The following is a 24,284-nucleotide window of genomic DNA, read 5'->3' on the forward strand; positions in this document are numbered from 1 at the left end:
TGACCTGTCCATTTAGTTTAACACATAGTCTTTCAGGTGCTCAGGAAGTTTGTGAGGGCGCGCTGAACGCCTTTGTGTGAGCAATGGTGGCATGATCTCAGGGCCAACCATACTAGCTTGGGGGATACTTTCACTAACCTCACTGCTGTTACCGGTACATGGATTAGACTGTGCAACCAAACCGGAGGCATTGCTGGAGCTATGACCGCTATCGCGCAAGGGATCGCGAGGATCTGACTCAGAACTGGCGGGTGCGTAGTGATTAGCATTCCTGGGCAGGGGGTCACAAGTAGCTGGGGTGGACAACTCGCCAGGTATGAAAGGAGGCTCTGGAGGAGTACATTCAGGGACCACTTCAACAAACTCGAATCCTCGGTGGGTGGAGACGACTTGGGAAAGGGACGAGAATCCAGGTCAGGATAATACTGGACCTTAAAGCACTCAGATTTCTTGATACGATAAGAAGTATTCCGAAGCTGAGAACCCACAAATTTGCGGATGTTGCACCATGGGCCTTCGATAGTAGTGACTAAGTAGCGATCCCTAGCATGAGATTTCTTGCGATCTGAGTAGAGGTAGACACGATTACCAACCTCCAACTCTGCTGCTGGGGAGGCAGAGGCTAATGGGGCCTTTGAATGAGCACTGTGTGGGTGGTTGGCTTTTCGCAAGGCATGCTGGGCCTGAATCATTTGACAATCAGTGAAAGGAACCTGCTCATTGGTAAACTGGTCTCGCTGAAACCACATCTCACGGGCTGAAAGACCTCGGGATCTGATGCGAGTATTAAGAGCTGCAGTAGCAATGGCAAGTGATAATGCTGTAGCCGGACCACCTGTAGAATCTTGTCTGAGCAACTCATCTTCAAGCTCACGAATGGCTTTCTCAGCAACAGGATTCTTGTTATTATTTTTAATACGACCGATCTCAACCGATAGATGGTAACGTGTGAGAAGTTTGTCATTGGCGAGTCGAACAAACCCTGGTGCTGGGTCAGTACGAATGACTGCAGGGGGGCCATCAAGTGGACGAAGTTCAATGCACAATTGAATCAGGGCATCACGCAAGCGTGCCATGTTGTTCATTCTCGACAATGCAAGAAGCTGTGTAGGACGTTGAGGTTTCGCGCAGCACAAGGACTAGCTGGCGGCTACGCTTCAGGATATCAGCTGCAAAAGAAATGCCAACTGCATCGGGAGGGTCACTTGAGGACTGCTCGATCAATGTCTTAGGAGCATTGGACAGAGAAGCACACTGGTGACAAGTTGATGTCACTTGATCAATAGCCTTGTCCATATCAAGAGCATAAAAGTAACGCTGGGTCACCAAACTGAGCACATGTTTGGAGGGATGGTCAAGTTGGATGTGCAGGGCAGTGAGAAGACCACTTAAGACCTGTCTGGGAACAACAATACAATCGCGAGTTGGGGACAATGGTTGATCACGACGAACAACAAGTAGGCCATCTCTAGCGATAGATGCAACCTGCAAATAGCGCTTCACATCTTTGACAGAAGTAGCTTTGTTTGAAGGGCTAGTGCCCTGAACTAGATGAGCATGTGTTCGTCGCAGATCCGGGCATTCCTGCTGACTAGCATGCCAGGCTGCTTTGCTGGCAAAGGGAGCTTAGCTTTCCGGACAGAATGTCATGTGCGGAAACACGAAGGACAGTTGCTTCCTCTTCACGTTTGATAAAGGAGCATATTTGACAAGTGGGCTCAGTGCAGTCAGGGGCATTACGACTAGCAAAGTCTGAGGGGTGTTAGCTGATCCTGCAAGATGACGAACAGATGCTTGGAAACGACTGACAGTGGAGAGGAATGTGGACACGCGAGGACTGGCTGAAAACTCACCCCGCAGAGCTTTTCATATGCCTGAACACAAGGTTTGCTGTCAGTGAGGATACATGTCTTGTGTTTGGACTGAATAACATAGGGACTGAAGTGCTTGGTGGAGGCAGAAATAGACAGCGCCTCAATTTCGCAGGGTAACCATGTTGGCTGTCGATCACGCAATTTCGCACTGAAGAACCCGGCGAGGAAGAGTTTGTCATTGCGGGAAATATACAATGTCGACCCAATGCTATGTTTCTTCACGTATCCATCAGTAATGATCCAAAGCTGATCATTGGGATGGGGAAGTGTGACTGCCCTAGCGGAAGACAGTGCTGCTTGAGCCTTGTGAAAAGCAGTATGCAGACTATCAGACCATGTAAGCTCTTCAGTTGATTGGTGCCCTGCAATAGCATCATCTAATGGGGCTACCAGACTGGCACAATTCTGAATGACACGGGCCAGAACCTTGTATGCACAGATGAAGGACCGCATGCCACCAACTTTGCTTGGAGGCGAGCAGCTGGAAAGTGTGGCGATGCTATGGGGGCTAGCACAAAGGGTTCCATTTGACCAAATCCAACCCAGAATTACTGTCTTTTGGGGGCAAATGACTGTTTTGGAAGCAGAAAGACGTAACCCAGACTTAGACAAAGCTTGCAAAACTTGACGCCAATTCTCAACAAGTTCATCCACAGTATTACCACCACAGTACAAGTCATCAGCGAGTTTTGCTACGACACCTTTCTCTAAGAGGTCACCAAGGACACGACACATCAGTTCCTCAAGGGCTGTTTCAGAACCTGGCATACCCATGGCACACCGTGTATACACACGCACCCACGAAAGGGAGTTGCAACACCACAGTATTTCATGGACTCATGGGATAAAGGGATTTGGTAGAAAGCACTAGTCAAGTCAGTGGCAATCAAATACTTCCATTTGGCAATTGAACGCAATGTTGAGTCCACATTGGGCATTAGAGAGGGTTGTGGCTTGCTATATCTACCGACATCAGCAAATGCAGTAACCAGACGAAAGCCTCCATTAGGCTTCTTGACAAGAAAGGACGGGTTAAGGTATTCGACACACACACCGACATCTTCAGGTCTAGCAAAGACGCCTGCTTTTTCAAGCTGATCAAACTTTGATTGCAACTCTTGGAGTTTATCCTGTGCATACAATGGGAGACCTTTGCGTTGGGGGGTTGGACCGGTCCCATATTAACCACAGATTTGAAAGGGCCGACAGCACCATTGTAACCTGGGAAACTAGGGTCAAAAACCTCATCGTACTCATCGAGAAGACTGCGGATGTTGGATTGCTCACAAGTGCCAAGTATACCATCTGGGTCAAGGGCAACAGCAGCTGAGTAGTTAACCGGTGAACTGGGCTTTGGGACACTGACTGATGGGCGCACACCACTAAATAATCGTCCCATTGAAATACGTGTAAAAACACCAGTTTTATTTATTCGTTTTGAGGCCTTTTCGGCGCTTTCTGAGAATTTTAATGATACCCAGTCGATTGCAAATCGATGAAAGTTTAACATATGTTTCAATGTATGGGTAGTCTTCCACCTCGTTTTCCCGGTAGGAACCGCTAAACAAGCGCCTCACTGTTTTTGACATGCTCTCATGACTGTAAACCCGTTTCTGCCCATTTTTTAATACGCGGACCTATTTTCTCGATAATTATAAAATGCGACTTTTTAGTGATTCAAATTCATGCACAGGCTTTACACTTTCATTTAAGCTACAATTCGCTACTCTTTCTGATTATTAGTCCAAAGAGCAGCCCATAATACCTCAAAAACTTTCTGAATTTTACCGGAACTCAGTAGGGTTGCACAAATGGCGGATTGATTTAGTGGTGTGCTCCCTTCAAGGGTTTTTTGATGTTCATAAAATTGAGTTCTTTTATCTTTTTCTTGAAATATAAAATGTTTTGAGTAAAACACTTTAAATTTAAGTGCTCTGTGACATTCACATCAAGAGAACTAGCCTTTCAAAGTTCTATGGTGGATTCCGAAAATAGACAAATTTTCAACATTTTGACCATTCATGCTTATTCTTCTAAATTTGCATTGAATTCCAATTCTCTAGATAGTTTTTGACCGTCTTTCTGATAAAATTCGGTTTTAAATAAGAGTAAATTACGTTTAATAATTGCAAGGGTCTACTGTTAATGATTTTATAACAATCACCCCCCCCCGCCCCCTAGAAACCAAGATTTGCAGCTTTAAAAGGCATGCACCGCTTTTGTCACCTTAAGCCCAAATTGCTTAAAATCCAAGAAATCTTGTTTTCACACAATTTGTGGCAATTTCTTGAACTTTGAAGGCCTCTGAGGGAATAATCTTAGCGCGACTTGCATCTAAAACGCATTAAATATATTCACTAACATGTAAACCATCTATTTAAATCGAAAAACTGCAATTTAATCAACAGCCATTTCAATTTGGGCTGAATCTCTGAAAAGCACGGTTTTACTCCTAGGCCCTTCAAGGCGCACACCACTAAATAATCGTCCCATTGAAATACGTGTAAAAACCCCAGTTTTATTTATTCGCTTTGAGGCCTTTTTCGGCGCTTTCTGAGAATTTTAATGATACCCAGTCGATTGCAAATCGATGAAAGTTTAACATATGTTTCAATGTATGGGTAGTCTTCCACCTCGCTTTCCCGGTAGGCGCCGCTAAACAGCGCCCTCACTGTTTTTGACATGCTCTCATGACTGTAAACCCGTTTCTGCCCATTTTTTAATACGCGGACCTATTTTATCGATAATTATAAAAATGCGACTTTTTAGTGATTCAAATTCATGCACAGGCTTTACACTTTCATTTAAGCTACAATTCGCTACTCTTTCTGATTATTAGTCCAAAGAGCAGCCCATAATACCTCAAAAACTTTCTGAATTTTACCGGAACTCAGTAGGGTTGCACAAATGGCGGATTGATTTAGTGGTGTGCTCCCTTCAAGGGTTTTTTGATGTTCATAAAATTGAGTTCTTTTATCTTTTTCTTGAAATATAAAATGTTTTGAGTAAAACACTTTAAATTTAAGTGCTCTGTGACATTCACATCAAGAGAACTAGCCTTTCAAAGTTCTATGGTGGATTCGAAAATAGACAAATTTTCAACATTTTGACCATTCATGCTTATTCTTCTAAATTTGCATTGAATTCCAATTCTCTAGATAGTTTTTGACCGTCTTTCTGATAAAATTCGGTTTTAAATAAGAGTAAATTACGTTTAATAATTGCAAGGGTCTACTGTTAATGATTTTATAACAATCACCCCCCCCCGCCCCCTAGAAAACCAAGATTTGCAGCTTTAAAAGGCATGCACCGCTTTGTCACCTTAAGCCCAAATTGCTTAAAATCCAAGAAATCTTGTTTTCACACAATTTGTGGCAATTTCTTGAACTTTGAAGGCCTCTGAGGGAATAATCTTAGCGCGACTTGCATCTAAAACGCATTAAATATATTCACTAACATGTAAACCATCTATTTAAATCGAAAAAACTGCAATTTAATCAACAGCCATTTAAATTTGGGCTGAATCTCTGAAAAGCACGGTTTTACTCCTAGGCCCTTCGAAGGGCGCACACCACTAAATAATCGTCCCATTGAAATACGTGTAAAAACACCAGTTTTATTTATTCGTTTTGAGGCCTTTTCGGCGCTTTCTGAGAATTTTAATGATGCCCAGTCGATTGCAAATCGATGAAAGTTTAACATATGTTTCAATGTATGGGTAGTCTTCCACCTCGTTTTCCCGGTAGGAACCGCTAAACAGCGCCCTCACTGTTTTTGACATGCTCTCATGACTGTAAACCCGCTTTCTGCCCATTTTTAATACGCGGACCTATTTTCTCGATAATTATAAAATGCGACTTTTTAGTGATTCAAATTCATGCACAGGCTTTACACTTTCATTTAAGCTACAATTCGCTACTCTTTCTGATTATTAGTCCAAAGAGCAGCCCATAATACCTCAAAAACTTTCTGAATTTTACCGGAACTCAGTAGGGTTGCACAAATGGCGGATTGATTTAGTGGTGTGCTCCCTTCAAGGGTTTTTTGATGTTCATAAAATTGAGTTCTTTTATCTTTTTCTTGAAATATAAAATGTTTTGAGTAAAACACTTTAAATTTAAGTGCTCTGTGACATTCACATCAAGAGAACTAGCCTTTCAAAGTTCTATGGTGGATTCCTAAAATAGACAAATTTTCAACATTTTGACCATTCATGCTTATTCTTCTAAATTTGCATTGAATTCCAATTCTCTAGATAGTTTTTGACCGTCTTTCTGATAAAATTCGGTTTTAAATAAGAGTAAATTATTTTTAATAATTGCAAGGGTCTACTGTTAATGATTTTATAACAATCACCCCCCCCCCCCCCCTAGAAAACCAAGATTTGCAGCTTTAAAAGGCATGCACCGCTTTGTCACCTTAAGCCCAAATTGCTTAAAATCCAAGAAATCTTGTTTTCACACAATTTGTGGCAATTTCTTGAACTTTGAAGGCCTCTGAGGGAATAATCTTAGCGCGACTTGCATCTAAAACGCATTAAATATATTCACTAACATGTAAACCATCTATTTAAATCGAAAAACTGCAATTTAATCAACAGCCATTTCAATTTGGGCTGAATCTCTGAAAAGCACGGTTTTACTCCTAGGCCCTTCAAGGGCGCACACCACTAAATAATCGTCCCATTGAAATACGTGTAAAAACACCAGTTTTATTTATTCGCTTTGAGGCCTTTTCGGCGCTTTCTGAGAATTTTAATGATACCCAGTCGATTGCAAATCGATGAAAGTTTAACATATGTTTCAATGTATGGGTAGTCTTCCACCTCGTTTTCCCGGTAGGAACCGCTAAACAGCGCCCTCACTGTTTTTGACATGCTCTCATGACTGTAAACCCGCTTTCTGCCCATTTTTAATCACGCGGACCTATTTTCTCGATAATTATAAAAATGCGACTTTTTAGTGATTCAAATTCATGCACAGGCTTTACACTTTCATTTAAGCTACAATTCGCTACTCTTTCTGATTATTAGTCCAAAGAGCAGCCCATAATACCTCAAAAACTTTCTGAATTTTACCGGAACTCAGTAGGGTTGCACAAATGGCGGATTGATTTAGTGGTGTGCTCCCTGATGCTGCTGCAGCAGTGTGTGATGGCTTAGAAGTTAGTGATGGTGAAAAAACAGTGTGTATCTGGCCAAGATGTTCATGCTTTCTGATGACAAGTGGCACACCAGTATTTGGGGCTCTTGTTGGCGCCATAAGTGATAATTGTACCATCTGTCAAGATGATTTGGTTCTTAGCAGGGCGAATTGCGACATCATTGCATTTCATGAAGGGAATACCTGCAAGGATTTCTTCGTCAAGGTCTCTAACAACTAGACCTTTAAAGACAAAGGAGTGTCTGTCACGAGTAAAGGTGAGGGTTGTTTCCCCAACTACCTTAAGAGGGGATGACCCATCAGCTTGACGGGCAGACTGCGAACTCTGATGAATGGGGCATCCTAATCGTTGGACAGTGTTTTCGCGAATGAGATTACATGCGGACCGCATGGTGCTTGTGGAATGCATCTACATAAGGAGACTGATCAACATGAATTCGCAGCGCTGTCTGAACATTGGGCTGCGCACTAAGGTCAGATTGGTCAACAAAGGCGCATGCTAAATCTGAGTCGCTGTCACAATCATCAAGGATGTTAAGCGGACGAGCGCGGGCCAGGTATTTTCGGTCCGTGTCAGGGAGGTACGAGCACTCGCTTAAGAAATGCGCATGGTCATGCCGACCAGCTTGCTCACACAGAGGGCAGGATTTACCAAATGATTTCTTAGCTTTCAATTTAGGCATCGGTCTCACGCTGACTACTAGTGATAAATGCTGCGAGCAGCATCGCTTGAGCTCAGCTCATCCAGGAGCGAATCCAGAGCTTGAGAAATTTCGGCTTTGATAGAAGCCAAGGTGCGGATCTTAGCTCTGTACCGCATCAGCTGCTTTACTAATCGGGCAGATCAGGGTTTATAAGACGCAACCACGTTAACACTACAAAGTTTTCGAGTGTAGGCGTAATCTCCTCATCTTCATCGATGACTTGGTCATGGTGACTGATGCCGCCTCCTTCACGCATGAGGTTGTCTTCGTGAATGCTACTAGACGCTGGTACAAGTCCTCTGGCCGTTCATCAGGGCCAAGGGTAATATTGTTGAACTCTAGGAAGTGGCCACCTGTTGTTTGGAAGCCAAAATGGAGACGGATGGCTTGTCATATCTTTTTCAGGCTGGTGCAGTTTTTGAGTATTGTATTTCGTGAGATAATTGGACAATAGTTGGCTATTTGTCCAAGCATAAGCTCCAATGCAGCATTTTTCTGGACTGCTGTTTTCCTTTGGGCTTCCTGTATGTCCTCACCGTCGTTAGTGAGACCTCGAAGAGGGAAGTTTTGACTTTTGCCCCATACCGCTCCTTCAACCAAGTAGGGAGAAAAGCTTGGGTCTAATGACAGTGTATACTGGAGGTTATGTTTCCAGCTTTCAAATGAGTTTATTGTTTCGTTCTTTGTTAGAGGCCATTGCTACGGCGCACGATGTGTTGTGGCCATTGCTGATTGTTTTTACACTCGTGTATGTGAACCAGAATAAAAGCTAATATGCAGCCTTGCAGGCTTAAGCTTACTGTTTTAAGCTTACTGGTCGCTCACAGTCTTGTGAAAGATCACACATTTAGGGTTCAAGATGACCACCAATTTCGTCAGGAAGGTCAGCTGAGAGACTTCAGAGATGACTGGTTTCAATCCAAGCTGCCACCACGCCAATAAAAGGATTAGGGATTAATCTAATGTGATAATCACAACCAGGCACATGTAGCTTCCACGAGTGCAGAGACAGAGAGAGAGAGCCGATCCAGGCTCAGTGCACCTTAAGGGCACACAACTATGAATCAACTGGCGCTTCAGAAAATATAAACTTTGACTATGATAGGATAAGTAATTAAAATTTTATTTACAGTAACTTTTAGATTTTGAAGACATCTGCATTAACAGTGTTTAATATGACAATGGTTAGTTTTGTATGGAAAAGTGTGTATTTTCTAGACTAAACCAATCATAAATTATTAAAAACAATTAGTAGAGTTGTTTAGCTGTAAGGCCATGAGTGTTTTAGATGCTAAATAGAGTCCAAATCCAATTTACAGCCTTTACAGAAGCAGATTACGCACTAAAATACCAATCCCATAGAGTTTGTGTGTACCACATCCCCCACCACCACATCCCCCACCACCGCCACCCTGCCCATTCTGAATTCTATGAAGCACAGTGTCCGTGTTAAAAAAGTTCAAGTATTTCTTTTTACAGGGTTGAAAGTGCATTTTATTTAGCAATAAAATGAGACCACAAGCATGACAATACCTTCTTGCTTGACAGAGATATCATCATTTGTTTTGAGTCGACTTTGGCAAAATGTAACATCGCCACCTTTTTTTGGTGGCGAGCTCAAGACACACGACCATGAACACTGCTTGTTTATGTACATGCATGGGGAGGCTTGTACTTCAGCTGACGTGTTATGGACATGTTCCAGCATGAAAAGTGTCTTTTTCTTCATGAAAAATACCAGCGATGACCAGTTTTTTGCTGGCAATTTGATTTACAGGTATGTCGGTTCGCCATAGGGTAGAAACGATAGCTGTACAATTTGTATAAAATACAGTTTGACATGGGCACAAATCAACCTCCCGTATTATGCACAAGTATGTGGACGTGGACGGTCTAGTCCCCTTCACAACCAGATTGTGTCGGTCTGACGCTCGTCGATCCTAACAAGCCCATGATAGCCACATACAGTCTGGCCTGAGATTATGTGCATTATACAGCAAGATAAGTATACAGCAAGACTGATGCATCGGGAAGTAGTCCAACACCGAGGGACCAGTAGTTTTGACTACTTCCCCTCAAGTAGTCAGATCCATTTGAATTTACACCCTCTAAAGAAGAAAGATTCAACCTGAATCTTCCACACATGAAGAGTGAGTTTCAAATAGTGTTGGTTAATGTGGCTAATTCCATTTGAAATTGATACTCCCCCAGCGGAAGATATTTCTAAAACCTTCCACAGGGGGAGTATGGACATTAAATGGATTAGCCTTGTATCCTCAGAATTAGTTGAAACAATGTGCTGTTTGTTTACAAGTTTGTTGTTTGGTGGCAAATTCCTCTAGAGCTTTATTTACAATGTGTAATTTTTCTTTTTTTTTTTCTTTGCAGCTTTCATCTCGCAGTCATCTGGGATTGTTGGAGAAGAAGAAAGATTACCGACTCAGAGCAAAGTATGGTCCATCCCCAAAAAAAACAATTGTATAATTATTCTCATCTGACTAACCCTAATCCGGAAAATTTGGAAGAAGTTTTTTTTTGTTTTACTGTTCAAAAGAATGCTGATTGCTGACCCTAATTTTGGAAATTCCAGAAAGAGGGTTTTTTCTTTTAAAATTTTTGACATCCTGAAAAGTTTTTTAAATAGTTTCTTCACACTTCAAAACTGTTTAAAAAGTGGTATGCAGTAGAGGAATGTCTTGGCTATGAATTTTAATTTAAAATGACCCGATATATATATTAAAATATCTGACCCAGTTTAATTAGAGGGAATCTATGGACACTCTGACAATTGTTTTACCTACTGTATTTCCTCTATTAGTCGCCCCCTTCTATTAGACAGTTGTTTTTTTTTTTAATGCTAGGCCTATCCCATGCTATCTTGTGTAGTAAGCTTACCACTGTGTACACACAACCGGTAGTTGGCGAAAGTCTGGTCGTAAACCCAGAAGTGAACCGGAAGTCATTGATACTAAGTTCATAGCATGAGTTTTGACGAGAATGATTTTAACAAGAATTATTGGTCTAAAAATCACCTCTACATGCCTTCTCTTTTGAAAATTGCTGGCGAGTGACTAATCACTCTCCTCAAAACTTGTCAGGTGAGCTGTAGGCGAGTGATTTTAATCACTTGTATTAGTATATTTTATATAACACCAAATGTAGGCGAGTGATAAAAAGCTCTCCTCAGCTTCATTTTAGGTGAGTGATCACTCTCACTCGCCTCAAAAGACATGGCCTCTACTAAATGCCACCCTTTTGGAAAATGCAACGCCCTGAGGCGTTTAATAGAGGAAATACAGTAAGTTATCAAGGACAAGAATCTTCCATTTTTTCCTGAGGGTGTGTGGATTTCAATTACATATAGTCCATCAATTAATTGACTATATCCAATTGAAATCCACACACCCGCTATAGTAGACATGGCGTTAATCTTCCACACAGGGAATATGAATTTTAAATGGGGTTACCTGAATGGATTACTCCATTTGAAATTCACACTCCCTGTGTAGGCGATTAAGGTCATGTCATCCATAGGGGGGTATATGGATTTCAACAGGTTACAGGAATAGCCCAATATACCCCTGGTTTGACACTGTCTTTGGTTCTTTTTGTACAGGGATTATCACAAGAAACAAGATACGTTAAAGAAACTTAAACAGAAAGCTCTGAACAGGAATCCAGATGAATTCTACTTCAAGATGGTCAACTCAAGATTGCAGGTATGATAAAGTACAATACCTATCTAAAGTCTGCACAAAAAGAAACTCAGCTGTTATAAACACGCCTATAGCTTCGGATCAAATAATTGTTTTCACATTATTTCAACATAAAAAGAAGGATGGTTTATTTACGCGCACTTTGATACCTAATTTGTCCAATTTTGTTCAATATTAACAATGCAGCAGTGATTTGGAAGAAAAATAGCCGAATATAAAAGTTGCAGCTATTTGTATTGATTTTGAAGTGAGCGTGAAGATAATGGCGGGCTTTACGTGCTACCGTGCTGGCATAATAACCATTGATCGCTGTAAACTGCAACTTTTAAAATCGGGTATTTTTCTTTCAAAACACTACTGTGTTGTTAATATTGAACAACATTTGACAAATGTGGTATCAAAATTCGTGTAAATAATTCATCCTTCCCTCTATGTTAAAATATTGTGAAAACAATTATTAGTTCTGAAGCTATAGTCGTGTTTATAACAGCTGAGTTTCTTTTTGTGCAGACTTTAGGAGATATTTCATGTCATTCATGATTGCCATGATACTAGTGAGGAATGAATCGGTTTTTGGCTTCATGTTAACAGTCAGCATTCAGAATAAGCTCTATCGCAGTGCAATTTGCACCTCAAAATTCACCTGTTGCGATAACATTTTAAAAGCGGGGTGCAAAATTGCGATACCACATTGTACTGACTTTATGTGTTGATTGTCTGAGACTGCACTGCAAATTGCTCCCTGCGTCAGATGAAATTGCAAAATTTCAAAATGGGATGCAAAAATGCATCCCAAGGTAAAAAAATTGATTCAAAGACTGCCAACAGCTTGTACAATGTTGAAAGAATTGACGTATTTGTATTTTTAAGTTCAAGTTCACACAGACAATGGGTAAATTATTCCAGTTGAAATCCACATGCCCCCTATGGAAGACATGACCTTAATCTTTCACACAGGGAGTGTGATTTTCAAATGGAGTCACCCATTCAGTTCACTCTGTTTGAAATTCACCCTCCCTGTGTGGAAGATTAAGGTCATGTCTTCCATAGGGGGTGTAATATGGATTTCAACTGGAATAACCCAGTACCAGTGGTACATGGTAGGTGTATTTCATCATCTTGAACTTAATTGGTGCTTACTGGAAAGTAAACATTCAGCAAATACTTGGAATTGAACTGGCAAAAAGCAAGAAAAGTAAAGACTTTGTAAGATTTCTTAGTGCCGCTTGGACTGTACTCATAACAGGACTAAAATGGATGGGGCTTCAGGGCATTTAGCCCCCAGAATTTCACAGAATAGCCTCTGTTTGAAAATATTTATCAATGGCAAAGTGTAAACACATGGGCTACTCTTGGTAGTCCAAAAAGTGATTTGTATGAAAAAAATGGATCTGATTTCCATTAAAAAACTTCTATCAATTTGTATTGAAAAGGCAAGTCGGAACGGTGCCTGAGCTAACAGTGTGTGTGCTCAAATATTGAGAAAATTAATGCCTGCACTCACAGTGAAAGGTACATGGTGTCATGGGTTCAATATAGTAATGTGGGATCCCATGGCTCATTGTAATAGGTTTTATTTTCCCCCATGTGCATGATTTTTCCTGGGAGGGGAAATAGTGAAAACTTTTGCTTTGGCTTATTGTTTGTCATAACTCAATAACTGCAACACATGGAAATATACCTATCTCATATACATGCTATTTGATTACTTTCAGGATGGTCGTCATCGCTGGTTGAAGAAAGATGACCCCAAGACAGAGGAACAGGAACTGATGCTTGAGACCCAAGACATGAGATATGTTAACCACAAGCTGGCTGTAGAAGCTAAGGTATTGTACCTACATGTACAAATGTATGGTGATATCAATCGTGAAACGGCTAAAATGCTGTTTTGGAAGAGAGTTATCTGGATATAGGTTCGATTTAGTGGTGGAAGTTGGTTATAATTCCCCCTTTGCACAGATCCGCTATCTTGCTACCAAAACAAGGTTCTCCCTGCAAAGGTATACGCAAAATGTGCTTTGCTGTTTCCCACACTTTCTAGTAACATGCTTGAAAGCTTTTGCAAAGTGTACATGCTAATTAAAGCATGCGTTTGACAGGCGTACATACACACAGCACACACTTTGTGGGTAGAACCTCGTTTTGAGATGACAGTGTGATCAGCGAATTGATTCCAAGGTTATTGGCAGAAAGTGTACAAAGCAATCAGAGGAACTTTGTAATTAACTGCTACAAAAATTTCGTCTGGGAAAAGTAATTGTAATGGGCTATCAGTTAAATTCCATACACCCTCTAAGACATACCTTTATCCTCCACACAGAGAGTGTAAATTTCAAATTGGGTTACCTGAATGGGTGACTCTCATTGGAAATCTACACCCAATGTGTGAAGATTAAGGTCATGTCTTCCATAAGGGGAGTATGGATTTCAACTGGAATAACCCAATCAGAGGAGAGACCAAGACCTTGAACAGAGAAGAGGTCACTTATCCATAAGGATCACTTTTGAAGAATGGAAAAGAGATTCATCTACAATAGGAAACCAGCTTTCTGGGAAAATGGATTAGTTGATCATGTTAAATTTGTGGACAGATGGCAAAATTTGATAGCGAGTAAACGTGCACTTGGTTTTAAAATGATTTGAAATACACTGACAGCTTTGACACAGCTTATATGCATGATATCAGCCAATAAAAAGTTAATTTTAGGGTTACTTTTATTGTGGCACAAGTTGTTCCTTTAGTGGTTGGTGACCTGTAAGAATCTTTCATGAAGTAAAATGTATTTTTAATGGTTTCTTTCAGAAAATTGAGCAACTGAAATCAACGCTTCATTTAACAGACTGCGGTGATTCAAGACCAAAGAACAAACATATTTTCTTTACAGATACCAAAAAGGAAGGTAAGCAAATATAGGGATGAGGTCATTTTATCACCTAAGCTGGAATAACTCTGGTATACCCTACGCACAAGTATAACCTTAACCTTAATCTTAACCCTAACCCTAAATACAGGATGCGCAGGGTAAACCAGAATTGTACCACCCCCAAGTATTTGTAACTTAACAAGTTGGCCTTTGGTTCAAGGAACTGAGGGCAGCTAATCACATGCATCTGACTTGGGCATTTTGTGATCCACAGCCTCATCCCTCCCACCTCCCCGTTCTCAAAAAATGTTGAGATTTTTATACCACTGGAAGCTTTGGCTAGGCATGTTCATCGCCACTTTTTCAATATATCGCATAATGAGGGAAGCTTAAACATTAAAATATTGTTAAATATTGTTAGTCTGTATCTGGTGGCGCTATTGCTAGTGGTATTGTCATTGGCGCCATTGTCAGGTTGGTTACTCTCAGTATCATCCTCTGTGTCATCTGCCTATTTTTTGGTTTTAAATTGAAGACACATTTTTACCATCAAAGTATTGTGGCCTGTCAAACTATTATCGCAATAATGAAAATATATTACGATAGATGATAATAAAATTATCGTGAACATGCCTAGCTCTGGCTACATACATAATGTTTATGAACAAAAAAATCCTTGCAGATTAATTCGTTTAGCACAAATATCGCTTAATTTGAATTACGTTCAGGTATACCAGAACATAATTCAACACAGTGGCCTGTGGAGCAGTGTAATACACATAATCATGCATAACATGCAAACTCAAAATCGGAATAAACTGGAATTGTGGGAATAAGCTTTTTTCGTGGATATCTATTGAAAAATGTCATGAAAAGGGGATGCCAAGACCATGAAACACTCCTTTAATATCATATCCAGGGATGTACTTACTACTTTAACATCAGCATGACACTCCTGGAATATGTTACATACCAAGCGAAATTTAAGCTGGGACAAATACTCACAAAAATGAGCACAATTGTCCAGAATTTGGTTTAAATTGGTCTAAATCGGGGATGAAGATAAAGCAGATTTCTAAACTTGGTCACTTTTGTCCCGTTATTTGGAGCCAGAGGGGGACAATTTTCCCCCATCCCCGGTCGGAACACCACTGCCTGGGATATGCTGTAGCAGATCTCTACATTTAGGCGTGATGTAAATCGGTCCCCGCTTGTTCATATTAGGCATGTGATGGTGTGGACTGTGTGCAATCACATTTGCATCCCTAATGTTTTAAAAGACAAGGCTTTAATTACACTACTCACATCAACTCCACATCACAACATAAAAACTTGTAAAGTGACCAATTACTGAACATTATTATATAATGTGATTCCATTTGAAATTCACACTCCCTGTGTGGAAAAATAAGGTCATGTCTTCCACAGGGGGTGTGGATTTCAACTGGAATACCTCAATACCAGAATTGTTTTGATTATATAATTTGTTTATTTTCCTAGCTGCTGAATTTGACGCAGCCAAACACTTAGACACGCATCCAGCCTTACTACATCGTACATACAACAGACCTACTACCGCTATGCTTGAAAGTCACACGTTCCCTGGTACAGCGGTAGATGAAGAAGTAGTGGGAACAGAACTACAGGTATGGTATTGCATCCAATTTGCTCTGATGGTGCTATCTTTGCACTGCTATGCTGATACATTGTATCAGCATAGCTGATACAATGTATCAGCATAGTCATGCTACACAGTCATGCCTACCGCCATGCTTGAAAGTCACCATTCCCTAGTACAGCAGTAGATGATGAAGTAGTGGGAACTAAATTGCATCCAGTTTGCTCTGATGGTGCTATTAGTTGCATTGCTATGCTGATACAAAGCATCAGTATAGTCTTGCTACACAGTCATGCCTACCGCCATGCTTGAAAGTCACCATTCCCTGTTGCAGATTTCACACCACCAAATAGTATTATACAATTGCCTGAATGCATTTCTCAGAAAAACTGATAGATGGCCTAAAGTAAGCATTAAACTGAGCAAATATTTGCACAACTTTGATATAAATTTGGATTGGTCATGATTAGTAATATCAAATCCTGCAATCTCTCCCATCTGCAATCAGACTAGGGCTAATTTCAACCATCATAGTTGTCGCTAAGAACTGAGTTGCTCTTGCGAAGAAAAAATGATGTTTTCTTGAGGCAACTGTAGTACACATTTGGTGGTGTGAGATCTGCAGCAGTAGATGTAGAAGTAGTGGGCACTGAATTACAGGTGCGGAATTAGCTGTCGTACTGCACGTTAGTAACCATTGGTTAATGCTCCAAGCCTGGGCTCATACACCTGTACCGAATTATGATATGCCATAGGCTTTATGTTGTGACCATTTCGATCAGTGGTTCGTAACAAAGAAAGCGTGATCCAGTTGACCTAGCAACGGTCATATTCTAACGTGCACTATGACAGCGAATTGCATCCAGTTTGCTCTGATGGTGGTATATCATAGTGCTACTACCACAAAGGTTTGCCTAATGGTGCTATGGGCTTCCTTGACATATGTGGAATTTTAGGCAGAACCTAAAAGTGCCCTCCCTCCCTCCCCACCAGCATATAAGGACACAGTACCTTAATTCTTGTTGGGATTTTAAAGGAGGGGCTCTCTATTTGCACATGAAATTTGCAAGGCAAAGGAGCCCAAGTGCGCCATTAGGCGAATCTCTACGGTATGCTGATAAAGTAAGTGTACGGTAAATGTAAATTTCTACCCACAGCGCCATATTCTCAAAAGCCTCCATCCCACAATAATAAAAGTGTGTGCACATATTTATACCATACCTTAATTTTAAATGTCAGATGTTTTTCTTTACCAGATTACTTTCGCATTTGCCATTCGTTTTATTCATTAGCACATACATAACTATGTTATTTTGTGTCTTGTCTCAAGTTGAGAGTAACACCATGTTGGGATTTCACAGTGCAGATTCAAATCCCACATAATTTGTCCATGCACTGATTCAAATCTGCCACTGCGAAATCCAACATGGTGTTACTCCTAACTTCAGATGAAATACACCCTAGTTCCATTAATGCAAAAATCTGACTTTTGATGAATTTTAGGGTGTCACAAATCACTAATAGTCCCTTTAAAGGTGTGTGGCCAGATCAACATTTTTCCTCATCAAAACTGAGATTTTGGTATTAAAGATGATCTGAACAAAACCCTGGAAAAAGTGGTAACAACCACTGGAAGTTATACTCTTATGTGAAATTGATAACCCCCAGAGCACTACCTGCCGATCTAACATTGCCTCTGATTGGTCAATTGCGTGATATCGTCACTTAAATCACCAATCAGAATGGAGCTTTGCAAATAATTCACCCCAATTTTTTTGCGTGGTGAAATTATTCTAACAATGTTGCTGATTGGTCCAATCGATAATGAAAACTTCTTTTTGGCCAATCGGCAGGTAATTCTCATGGGGTTAAACATGTTTCTGCTTCTCATATATCAAAACCATTTGCGTAATGCAACTCAAAATTTGGAAACAGGTAGAAAATGGTAGAAAACAAAATATGAACAAATTCTGACCATCCACCTTAAGCTCACTGATAAGCAAAAGTTCTCAAAACAGATCCAAAACAAATAAATTTTTAGGTTGTCTGCATACCTTAATTTTAAATCTTTATCTTTTTCTTTGTACTCTTATGTGAAATTGATAACCCCCAGAGTACTACCTGCCGATCTAACATTGCCTCTGATTGGTCAATTGCATGATATCTTCACTTTAATCACCAATCAGCATGATCAGAATGGAGCTCCGCAAATAATTCCCCCCAATTTTTTTCATATCAAAACCATTTGCGCAATGTAACTCAAAATTTGGAAACCGGTCGAAAATGGTAGAAAACAAAATATGAAAAAATCTGACCATCCACCTTTAAGCTCACTACATATGCAAAAGTTCTCAAAACAGATCCAAAACAAGTGAATTTTAGGTACCCACTAGAAATGTTTTGATTGATTCCTAGCAGGAATCTTGTTCACTGTGGTTTGGTGAGTGGTAGTGTTTCTAGATGTTATCGGCAATCTTTGTTGCTTTCCGATTGATGATCAGATCGTAGTCTGTACGCCCCATCGTCCTTGTTCATGGTGGTGTTGCCTCGACTCCTTATACACCTGTAAGCTTTTGAATGTTACTGTTTGATTCTGATTTTATTCCATTTTTACTTTAGGAACTTTCCAAACTTAGAAGGAAGAAGTACAAAGAGTTAACGCAGCGTATCGACAGAGAAAGAGAACTCAACATTATAGCACAGAAAATGCAAGGCAAACGCAACCAACATGTAAGTAACACAAACTGAGGCTACATGGAGAATTGGGCTATTCCCGTTGAAATACATTCCCCTATGGAAGACATGACCTTAATCTCCCACACAGGGAGTGTGAATTTCAAATGGGGTTAACTGAATGTGTGACTCCATTGCGGGAGATAAAATTCATGTCTTTCATAGCGGGGTATGGATTTCAACAGCCCATTTGAAATGAATGAACACAGCCTGAAGGATGAACGCATTCCCGCCACTCAACCATGACAGCCCACACACTGGGAGGTTACTGGACGCATGTAATTACGTGTGCGTTTAAAATGACAAGCTGTCTCCATTCATTTGATGGATATCATATGGGTAAACAATTCTAAATGTAGACCAAGGACACTTGGTTACTTGGTAGGTAGACTCCGGAAGAACCCTCAGTTTCTCGCTGAAGGTAGCAATACTTGGTGCAGAAATAATATCTTGTGGAAGTGAGTTCCAATCATTTATGACTCTATTTCCAAAAAAACTGCTTAGCAACTTCTGTCCTTGCCTCCTGCTTAACTCTCTCAAGCCTTCTCTATGGGGGAGTTGAAAGAAAGTATCAGCAGGTGTCTTGTACCTTCCGGTCATGTATTTGAAGGTCTCAATTAAGTCACTTTCCTGTCTTCTTAGTTCTAATGTAGGGAGATAATGGAAGTTTGCAGAGCGCATGGTAAAATAATGCAGAGGTACATTATTTTGCTCTCCATGAGCAACGGGCAAACTTGGCCAAGTCTGGACTTTGTCAATCTAATCACTGTAAAACAAGTACCAGTTGATACCACACAAAGCAAGTAGTGAGCCATTAAATTGACATCTGTCACATGATAATGAGTTATGCCAGTTGAAATCCATACACCCCCTATATATGGAAGGCAAGACCTTAATCTCCCACATGGGGAGGGTTTTAAATGGAGTCACCCATTCAAATAATCCAACTTGGAACTCGCACTCCCTGTGTGGAAGATGAAGGTCGCGTCTTCCATAGGGGGTATTTGGATTTCAACTGGAATAGCACGATCACAGTTCACTTCTAATTTTATGTCATATCAGCCATAAGGGGTGTATGAATTGCAACTGGAATAGCACAATAGGGGAGACCGGGGAGTGTTAGCCCTATTTTTTCAATCTCACTTAGGGAGAGCAATTCTCATGTTAGAAGGCTCTAGTGTTTACACTTCAAAGCCATTTGCTGTAGCTAAATACCAGCACATTTGTAAGAACATTGAGTTTTCAGTAACGGCATGTCGTGGGGCAAGTTTGCCCTGTTTCAAGTTGAACATTGCTTAACACATTGTATAACCGATGAAACAAAAGTTTATTAAAACTTTGCAAAAGGCAAAACACACTTACATATTCTATTTGATTAAAGTGGAAGCCCCACTTTTGGTTCAAGTTCCTTAGGGAATTAGTCAAGGTTAAAATGTATCCATGTAAATTCTGTTCTGTCTGTCATCAAAGTAACAGGTGTATAGTCAGTTCTTCTGTGGCGAACTGGCCAAGCGGGGTTTCCTGTTCTCAAAAAAGTTGAGAGTCACTCTGAAAAGAGCAACAACCACTACACAAAAGATTGAATATGTTCAAAAATTAGTAAATTTGCACTCTTGTAAGGAGTTGAATGAGCAACAACTCTTGGTCAGATTACAATGCACTTATTTTTTAAGCGTTTGTTACTGTTTTTGGAGCTGAGACCTCTTGTTGGTATGATAATCAAATTCCTGCATAATTGTTTTGGACAACTGTGGTTTCATTCAGTGTGCATCTGAATTTCAATTTCTGCCACCGTTCACAAAGCAGGTTCACAAAGGTCTTCTTGGGACGTCCTTTGGTTCTTTTTCCTTGTGTGGGCTTTTAAGTAAGCAGATCAGATGTAAGCCTCCCTTTGGCTCTCTTACAGTGTCCTGCAAACCGTAGCCGTCTTGTGCTGATTTTCGAAGTTTCAGGTGGAATATCCCCATACAATTCCTTATTGGTCATATGCTTTTTCCAGCTCACATTTAGTGCTGATCGTAGCATTCTAGTGTAGCATCCATCCATTGCTTTGCCAATTTTCTTGGTGATGGTCCAGGTTTCACAACCATACAGCAGGATGCTTTCAACAGTGGCTTGGAACAGTTGCATTTTGAGGTGTCTTGGTAAGGAAGATTTCCAAATATTATTGAGCTTGTTACAAGCTTTCCATGCCATTGCCTTTCTTACTTTGATGTTTTGCTCAGTACTCCTGACCCACAACTCCAAGTACTTCGGGGACGACCCGAAGCGACCCCCCAATCAAGCCTTGTAAAAAGCTAGAAAGCTTGAAGTCTATCACTTCTTCCAATAAGCTGCCAAAATCCTCGGTTTGGATTTCAACCTCTGTTGAAATTGAGACTAACATGCAGGACAGGAGGTTATGGCGAGCCATCATTAATGCCCGACAGCAAGAGTCGACGAAGACAAGTAAGTGAGCATCTGAATCACAATTGTGACATACATGATGAATCAATGGCTGTACATGCCTCATGTGACCACAACTTGCATCAAACACACTGGACCCACTGCTCCCCTGACTTGCTGTTTGGCCATGATTCCAAACATACCAGGCAAATGTCATTGTCATATTCTGAAGAGGACTGGTATTTATGCTTCTGTTGATTTTTACTTTTTTTTTTTTTTTTTTTTGAATTTGAACTAGATATTACTGTCTGAGTCTGTTTATTGCCCTTAATGGTGTAATAATGTTTTTAAACAGTGTCTTTGAGGGGCAGTTTTTCTTTTGAGCTTTGGAGAAATGTTGTCGCTGTTTGTCAACTTTTACTGCATGTGTCTGGTTTTTTTTCTTCCTTTTGTTCCTTGCCTTTGTGGAGGTGCAGAAGAGAATGGGGAAACACTTTCTGGTAAAATGTCAACAGGGACAGGGGTGTGTGCCATATAGGGATATCTGGAGGGAGTTCTGGAATGGGGACATCTGGAACAAGGACATCTGGAATAAGGACATCATAGTGTGATCCAACATACATCTTCACCTGTGCGAACCACAGATATTGTAAACTTTGTTGCAACACCAGGGCGCCCAGGAGGGTGATTCGTTATATTGTAATGTCAGTCACTATGTTGTGGTTTCTTATAAATGTTCATGGTGATTTGCAAAACATTTACACATTGCAGTAATCAGCATATCGCAGGTACATGTATCTGAGTTGTATTCTAGATTGAAAATATATTTACACAACTCACTCACAACATCCCGGGTGTCAAGTACAAAATCTCCATAATAATCCTTATTGAAGACAACTTCACTTACTATGGCATCTGACAGTGCATTTTCTGACATCATGACATCTTATACAGTCTAGTGCACAGGGTTGCCAAACCTGCGATTTGGTAGCCCAATTGGGCGACTTTTGAAGATTTTCCCCACAACTTTTGACAATTTCCTGTCCCATAGAAACCAATGGTTAAGAAAAGATTTGGGTGACTTTTCAACATTGGCTCCCGCGACTTCCGATAGTTTCCTGCCCCATAGAAACCAATGGTAAAGAGAAAAATTGGGCGACTTTTCGATTATTTGACCCGCGATTCGGGCTGAAATCTTTTGGCAACCCTGCTAGTGCCTGACTTGCAGCATGCAGTAAACAATGTCCATCACCTCGCACATATCAGCGCGTGATTTATTCACTGAGGGAGCATGTTCAGTGCTTGGTCTTTTGACTGCTTCAGATGGAATAGATGCAGGGATTGCCGAACTCGACACATTGACCTCGGCCAAAGGACCTTCACTACTTGATCTGTTGATTGTTGCAGAACTTGCCTCATTGACCTCAGCCAAAGAGTTTCATTATTTGATCTGTTGACCACAAAACTGGATTCATTGACCTCAACAAAAGGAGCTTCACTACTTGAGTGATGAACTCCTGTTAAGCTAGGTTTTTCCTAGGAGAGCTGTGCTGTCCATACGTGCCAAATTTGGTGCTCAAAAACATCAACAAAGTGCAAGTAAGATTGGGTTGGTGTGGTTGCCATATCCTGGAGAAGTGACAGGGACTGGAAATGGCTAACTGTCAGTGAAGATACGACTGGAGATGGCAATCTTGTTCCAAACTGGTATAGTACGAACAAAGAAGGAATAACACTTATAACAGTAGGTGTTGACCCTCGGTTGTATGGCCTGGTAGCTAAAGATGTTGGATGCTCTACCCTGACGAACAGATGGTAGTACCGTCGAGGGGAAAGGAATATTTACCAGCCCATGATGTAGTTTAAAGAACATTGTGCTCTGGTTGAGCAGACGTCTGGTAGCTAGGGAGTCCCACTCGAGGCGTTGCAGCATCTGTGTAACACTAGCCTTTCTTTCATAATTGTTGCAGGTGGGGTAGATGCAGGTACCTGGCTAGGGTCTGGTTTATCAGTGACAGAAGATAGGGCAAAGTCAAAATCTGCAAAAATATCTAGGTTGAATGGCAATCGCGAACCTACTAATAATGTTCCTACATGTAGGTGTTACAACATCTGTCCAGAATCCTGACATTACAGCAGGGATATCGTAAATCGTCGTTGATTTACCTTGATTGTTTCGCATCCAATTACTCTGTGCTCTGAATGCCCCTTTCTTGAATGGCCCAAATGCAGACAGTTCTAGTGGCTGCAATTTGTGGGAGCAATGGGGTGGTAAGGACATCATAATAATGCCATTTGCTTTAATTTAGCAAAGTTAAGTTAATCGTTAAGAGAATTGTTTGACCAATTGCAGAGCCAGCTGCACATACCGTAACAAGTACACTGCTTTTCCCGGAAGTCAGAGATCCGATCTGTTTTTTCCCGGAGGTTGCCACAACTTATCATGCCAGTTTCGCCTGCGTTCCATATATTGTGCTTCAAATTCGTACTTGTCAAGTGCAGTGTTTAGTTTTGAAAAGAATTCTGTTACATTTGTTTTGTTTAAGGCTGATGCCCTGCCAATGCTGGTTGCTACAGGTCTTCTGATTGACAAAGATTGTGTCTTTTCAAAAAAACTGTAAACCAGTTAAGATCTGCACATTGATTTTTAGCCCAAGTAGGAGGAGTTGCGATTTTGAACACTTGGAGCTTTTGCACTTCTATCTATCTATCTATCTATCTATCTAGGCTATGTCAATCCACTGTTGGATGTAGCCCTCCTCATGATCACTCCATACCTTTCTATCTAATGCTACTCTCACCCATGTTGTACCAATATATGATGTTATATCATCTCTCCACCTCCTCTTCTGTCTACCTCTTCTTCTTTTTCCCATTCTTGGTTGCCATTCTAGCAATCTCTTTGTCCATCTGTTATCATTTCTTCTGGCAACATGTCCAGCCCATCTCCATTTTGATTGTTTGATTTTTCTCAAAATGTCTGCAACACCGGTCAGCTGTCTGATGGTTGAGCACCTTACTTTGTCTCGCAGTGAGATGTTTAACATTTGCCGCTCCACATTGCTCTTTTGAGCGGATTGTAGTTTAGTTTCTAAGTATTTAGTTTATGACCATGTTTCAGAGCCATACGTCATTGTTGGAAGGACACATTGATTATATACTTTCCTTCTGAGTGACATGGGTATATTTTTGTTGCATAAGATTTCTTTATGTCTTCCAAAGCAA

At 40.7% G+C, this 24,284-nt stretch overlaps 1 protein-coding gene across 1 annotated transcript in view; it reads left to right on the forward strand.

Annotated features, from left to right (window-relative positions):
* Positions 1-24,284, forward strand: part of LOC140144736 (probable U3 small nucleolar RNA-associated protein 11) — a 46,730-nt gene that overhangs the window by 18,040 nt on the left and 4,406 nt on the right. The window contains exons 2-7 of the mRNA XM_072166546.1: positions 10,129-10,190; positions 11,357-11,459; positions 13,172-13,285; positions 14,263-14,359; positions 15,824-15,969; positions 18,561-18,671. Of these exons, the coding sequence (XP_072022647.1) occupies positions 10,129-10,190; positions 11,357-11,459; positions 13,172-13,285; positions 14,263-14,359; positions 15,824-15,969; positions 18,561-18,671 (633 nt within the window). The remainder of the gene's footprint in view (positions 1-10,128; positions 10,191-11,356; positions 11,460-13,171; positions 13,286-14,262; positions 14,360-15,823; positions 15,970-18,560; positions 18,672-24,284) is intronic.

Source organism: Amphiura filiformis, unplaced genomic scaffold (assembly GCF_039555335.1).
Source record: "Amphiura filiformis unplaced genomic scaffold, Afil_fr2py scaffold_76, whole genome shotgun sequence".
Taxonomy (NCBI): Eukaryota; Metazoa; Echinodermata; class Ophiuroidea; order Amphilepidida; family Amphiuridae; genus Amphiura; species Amphiura filiformis.